Here is a 6,302-nt window from a genome sequence, read left to right on the forward strand (position 1 = left end):
TCCTCTATAATCAAAAATAAAGCACAAACCTAGAACAGATTCACTATTGTCCTAAAAATAAGTGATATTTAGCATGTGAAGTAATACCATTACTACAAGTTTTACTCTGGGATTAAATGTGAGTCAAGTAGTTTTATATCTAAACTACATAAAAGTTTTAAAAGACAGTTGTCATATTTTTACTTGCTATCTCCTCAAAAAATAGACTCTGACAACATCTCAGGTTTTGCTCATTCAGTATTTGCCTTATTGGTAATATATTCTTCAAAGTAATGCAAATATTAGCTTCATTTCAACAATATTCACAGATTAGTTTTCCTTAGAAGGTACTTTATTTTTCATGGAACCTGTACATGCAGCCCTGCTTGAAAATGTGTATTTTAGCTAGAAACAGGGATGGTAACAATAGAAGACACAGTGATGTCTGATGTTTCACTATATATTTTTGCAGTGATTGCTGTATGCCCCATCTCTGCTAGTACTAGTTGTTTATTTGTTGTGGAAAAGTCTACCTGCATAAAACTTCAATATCTGAACTGTAGCCGGATGAAGTGTGGATAGGTTGGAAACACCCAGACGAGTGCCAGTGTGCAATGCTGCTGGGTAGTCCATCTTTGCAACCACTATTCCAACTCAAGGTGTTTTGTATTATCCCTCCCCTGCTCTTTTTGAAGAGCTGCAGTTAGCTATAAGGAAGAAGAGGCAAGAACTGAAGTGACTATGACACTAACTTCTAAAAGGGATTTCATGGAACACTGTCTCAGGCTTTGTGAAGCTTAATGTCGGGTGGGTAAGAGCATGTGATTAAGAACATGTGTTGTATGTCAATACCTGTTGCAGCAGCTACATATCCTCAAAAGAACATGTAAATGCACCTGTACTGAACATGTGATTAAGAACATGCCTTTCAGAGCATCTATACATGCATATTAATGTGAAGTGATAAACTCTGGCATATATCATGCCAAAATATATTGCTTCTGGGATCCACATTTACACATGAGCCTGGGACCACAGCCTGTTGTATACTAGGAGTAGGAGAAGTGTCATCTCTGCCATTTTCTTGCTGTTCGCTTGTGCTTGCATTATTAGTATTATCTTCAATCCACGGTTTCTTTGCGGGAATCTTTATAATCCACTTGTCCATTTTGGGAGGGTTAGTTTAGTTAAAACTATATATATAATTCGTAAATCCACTTAACCAGGCACACGTAAACTGTGATACATTGCAATACACTGAAAGCGAATGAACGCTTCTTCCCTCAGGATACCTCATGTACCGTACATGACATGTGACTGTCTGACATGCAGACTGAGTGAAGGTGCCAGTGTCAATATTAAATATTAGTAACGCTTAATTTCTTTCTTATTTTTTTAGATAAAAAATAAATAAAAATACGAGTTCTAATATTTTCTTCGCGCACCCCAATGGATCGTCTTGTACACCCCCTGGGGTGCACATACCCCACTTTGGAGACCACTGATGTAGAAGCCAAGATACTAACTGTGGAACTAATTAGTAAACTGCAGTAAACATCTTGTGTAGACATGCCTCTTTAGTATTCAAGACATGAGTAAACACGACTGAATGTCTTAAGAAACAATAGTCATTTTGGTGGTATTTAGAAATATCACAAATCCTACATGTTATCAAAGTACATTTCCCTAAAATGTATGTTTAATGTATGTGTACGACAGGAGGAACAGAAATCAGACTGCAAAGAAAGAATTAAAATAATCTGATAGGATCTTTTTACAATTTTTTTTCATTACCTCTAATGAAAGCCAGTGCAATTTAATAAGCTGTTCTCTCTTTCTCTTTCTCTCCCTCCCCTCCCCCTCCCCTTTAATTTTTACAGGTGTCTTCAAAATCTCCTATCAAATACAAAAAATAGTCTGTAACAGTGTTAATATCCTGATGATAATATACCAAGAACAAGAATGGAAGTAAATCTATACAGCAATTCTACTGTTATAAACAGTACTTCCATTAACCACAAACAATTGGAAAGGCATAGCCTTTGGGAAGTCATTACAATTGCTACTGTTACAGCAATTGTAAGCCTAATAACTATAGTGGGAAACATTCTTGTAATGATATCCTTCAAAGTCAACAGTCAGCTGAAAACTGTTAACAATTACTACTTACTCAGCCTTGCTTGTGCAGACCTCATCATTGGAATATTTTCTATGAATCTTTACACATCTTATATACTAATAGGTCATTGGTCTCTTGGAAGTCTGGCATGTGACCTGTGGCTAGCACTGGACTATGTAGCTAGTAATGCCTCAGTAATGAATCTGCTGGTTATCAGCTTTGATCGATACTTTTCTATCACAAGGCCTTTAACCTACAGAGCTAAGCGTACACCCAAAAGGGCTGGCATCATGATTGGTCTAGCTTGGTTAATTTCCTTTATTTTGTGGGCACCTGCAATCTTATGTTGGCAGTATTTTGTGGGGGAGCGAACAGTCCCACCTGAAGAATGCCAGATCCAGTTTTTGTATGAACCTATTATCACCTTTGGTACTGCAATTGCTGCTTTCTACATCCCAGTGTCAGTGATGACTATTTTATATTGCCGTATTTATAAAGAAACTGAGAAACGTACCAAGGACCTTGCTGAACTTCAAGGGTCTGATTCTATAGCAGAGCTTGAGATGATAACGCCCCAGAAAACTCTTCTAAAGTCCTGCTTTAGTTGCAAGCAACAGAATTTAGCCAAAAGGGAAAGGTGTCAGGCTTCATGGTCTTCATCTAGTCGGAGCACTTCAGCCACAGTGAAAGCTTCTCAGACACCAAGTTCTTGTAATGACTGGTCTAAGGCAGACCAGCTAACAACCTGCAGTAGCTATGCATCCTCAGAAGAGGAGGACAAACATGCCACTGATTCCGTTTTTCAAGTAACTTACAAAGGCCCAGTGAAAGATAAGGAAGAAGAATTTAATGAGCAAGAGAATAAAGAAGATTTTATCAAAGACCAGCCTGAGGAAAATGATTTTGAAACCCAGAAATACTTTTTATCTCCAGCCAAAGGCCATATGCAAAAAAGTAAAAAATGTGTGGCCTACAAATTCCGCTTGGTGGTTAAGGCTGATGGCACCCAAGAAACAAATAGCGGTTGCCGAAAAGTAAAAATAACTCCCTGTTCTGCTGCTTTGTCAAAAGATCCTTCCATCAAAAGCATGGATCCAAATATAAGTAACCAAATCACAAAAAGGAAAAGAATGGTCCTGATAAAAGAACGCAAAGCAGCCCAGACTTTAAGTGCTATTCTTCTGGCATTTATCCTCACTTGGACTCCCTACAACATAATGGTTTTGGTTTCTACCTTCTGCTCTGATTGCATCCCAGTAACACTGTGGCACCTTGGTTATTGGCTGTGCTACGTCAATAGCACTGTTAACCCCATCTGTTATGCTCTCTGTAACAAAACTTTCAGGAAAACTTTTAAGATGCTGCTTTTCTGTCAGTGGAAAAAGAAAAAAGTGGAAGAGAAATTATATTGGCAAGGGAATACCAAACTGCCATGAATGTTCTTATATCATGAGGGGAAAACAGTGTACATTGACTAGGCATTGTAAATTGGCTGCAGTTCTTTCTTTTCAGAGTTGTTCCTTTCCATGTGCCGGACACAAAAAATTCAGCACAAAAAAAGGTAAAAATGTTGCATGATACTGATATGCTTGGGTTCAGGAGCAGGGCAGCAGCAGCTGCTGTGAACCACAATGAGTGTCTGTGGTCACTTAGTGGACCTGCATTCCTGTTAGTACTTTAGCAGGCCTCCTGTTCTTCCTTTCATGCAGGAAATGGCAAACTTACTGTGTGAGAGATGGATTACACCTGTTAAGTCATCCAGTCCATCTACTTGCAGTGCAAAATTATTCTTTCCTGTATATTTTCAACAGTCTTGTCTCTTCTAGTTTTAAATGTCCCATGCAATGCAGCTTGCACCATTTCCCCTGTGAGACTAGTCCACAACCTGATTGAATAGAGTAGGGACTAAGTAAAGGCACAAACAGTAGTCCCCAGCAATAAAGAGTTGAAGAGATCAAATGGACAAACCTCCTTTAGAATAACATGTTTTTGGATGGGAGGAGGGTTTATGGGAGATTAATGTATGTGTACATTAAGAACCCAAAGTCAGTAGCATTGTTCTCACACAAATCAGTATCACCTTTAAACAAGGGTGATAGCAGATATTTCTGAAGTGATTCTTCACATCTCAAGTATTCTAGAAAAATATTGTTTAAAAAATAAGTCAATATGACGGTGAGAATGGATGGTACAAAACTGAATTTACTACACTACATAATAGATTTCTTTACTCTCTGATGTATAGCTTATAAGAAAAAGTTTTAAAACTTCTTTAATATTTTTATTGCCCTAAAAGTAACCTTTAGTTTAGTAATACACAGAACACAGGAAAATATACCTACTGATATCACACAGATTCACTTATATATTAAACATACTGAAAAAGTTGGTATCACTAGAAGATGAAAACAGGACTTCTAAAGAATCAAGTTGATTTTTTTTCTATAATAATATTAACACTTAGCCACTTATACAGTACTTTTTATCTTCAAAGAGCTTTACAAATATCTCATTAATTGGTTTGGACTTAAAAGTTCTTGTTGGGCTAGATCTTCTGGTCCTGTCAAACTGCATTTGCAGCACAGTTGGGGGTTGAAGAAAAAAAGGACTTTAAACCTGTGTTGGGCTGTGCATTCAGATCCCTGGAATAAATTGAGTAAAACCTAAGGAGCAGCCAAGGTTTTCAGGGATCTACAGATACCCCCATAATGCCCTTTCTGCCAAATGGCAGAAAAGGCATTATGTAATAGAGGATTCTGTTATGCAGGGAAGAACACTCAGCAGCCTGCATTCATGATCTTGAGAGCTGCCTTGCAGGAAAAAAATGCTAGAGTGCAGCTGATGATCTGGCCCACAGTGGTGAAAGAAAGTCAAGGGTCCAAAAGCACGAAAAGACCAGGAGAAAACAAAGCAAAAGGTAACAGAAGTTATAGATATAAAAAGTCTGAAAATAAATGCTTATGAACAGATTAAAAAAGAAGAATTATGAATACAGTACTAGAGGTGAGCTCAAGACATAGAGTTCAGATCAAGCTGTAGCTTTTATCAAAATTCAGAGGTGTTTAGCTCCAGAGATTAGGTTCAGGCCCATCTCCTTATTACAAGTACAATATACCTTAGCATGACAATGCAGTGGTCATGAAATACTTGAACTGTTGATAATGCAGCAGATTTCATGGCAATCTTCCTGAATTCATCATTGTTTTCAATGGAATCTCTATATCATTTCATTAAAGGTTGTTACCATGAAAATGTTTCTCCACAACCAGACAATTCATGTCAATGACTTCTTTGCAAGTTATTAATTTGAAAAATACTTAATATTTCAGAAGGGAAATAAGTGTTAATGGAAGACTAGCAGTAATGTGAAAAAATATGAATACAACATAACTGATTTTGAAAAACGTTGTATTGTGCCTGTTATTTTTGGTGCATATGATTATTAACAGAAATTATGGGGTTTTATATAGACCCGTTTATTGATTTTCCTGTGTCATTATTCAGAGGGGTTTTTTGTCTATAGTGAGCGTGTCCAAGTTGACTATTATAATGGGTTCTTTTTAATTTGCATTGGATCAAACACCATAAATAGTATGTTTGATTCAGTGCAAAATTAATGTACACTTCTGTGACACAAGCTATAGTAAAGGCAACATTTATAAGGTTGTAAAGTTCCTGCTAACTGCAATGTTGTTGCTAAAGTAAAGCATTGACTTTTACTCCTTTCTTCATGCCCTTGTGACAAGGTATTTAGCAGAATTTGCAGTTTTGTTGGAATCTGACAGGCCATGCTGTAAGCACTTCTGCTATGGCTTTGAACGTGTGATCTCTGGGCTGTCACGTGTGTACCTTAGCAACTGCACCATCCCAACCCAACTTTTACTCCTGGAATTAAATGGGATCTTTTTGTTGCCAGTTTTTGGCTTCTGTTGAACAAGAGTGTTTTTGTAAATGTTTATGGACTCTGTACTGAGTAAATGTTTAAGATTACACAGTGATGGATGCAACAATATCAGTTTAATGTAATTGTGAAATATGTGCTCAATCTATGCTGCTAGCACCTGAGGCATTGCACTGCCAAACCTTGGGGTACATTGTAAATATCTGGAATTATATAAAACAAATATAGGCTGTTTACTGCTTTCCTGATATGGTGTATGATTACTTTAGCTTCAACAAAAAATAATTGAAATGAGCTTCAACA

General features: G+C 37.2%; 1 protein-coding gene across 1 annotated transcript; it reads left to right on the forward strand.

Annotated features, from left to right (window-relative positions):
- The first annotated feature begins 1,941 nt into the window (after positions 1-1,941).
- CHRM5 (cholinergic receptor muscarinic 5) lies at positions 1,942-3,970 on the forward strand. Its single transcript, XM_019520005.1, has one exon. The coding sequence runs from the start codon at positions 1,942-1,944 to the stop codon at positions 3,532-3,534; it is 1,593 nt and encodes a 530-aa protein (XP_019375550.1). The 3' UTR covers positions 3,535-3,970.
- Positions 3,971-6,302: the final 2,332 nt, after the last annotated feature.

This window comes from Gavialis gangeticus, unplaced genomic scaffold (assembly GCF_001723915.1).
Source record: "Gavialis gangeticus isolate Ggan-Ray unplaced genomic scaffold, GavGan_comp1, whole genome shotgun sequence".
NCBI lineage: Eukaryota > Metazoa > Chordata > Crocodylia > Gavialidae > Gavialis > Gavialis gangeticus.

Coding starts and splice junctions, on each gene's coding strand:
- CHRM5 (XM_019520005.1), top strand. CDS start 1,942: ATGGAAGTAAATCTATACAGCAATTCTACTGTTATAAACAGTACTTCC.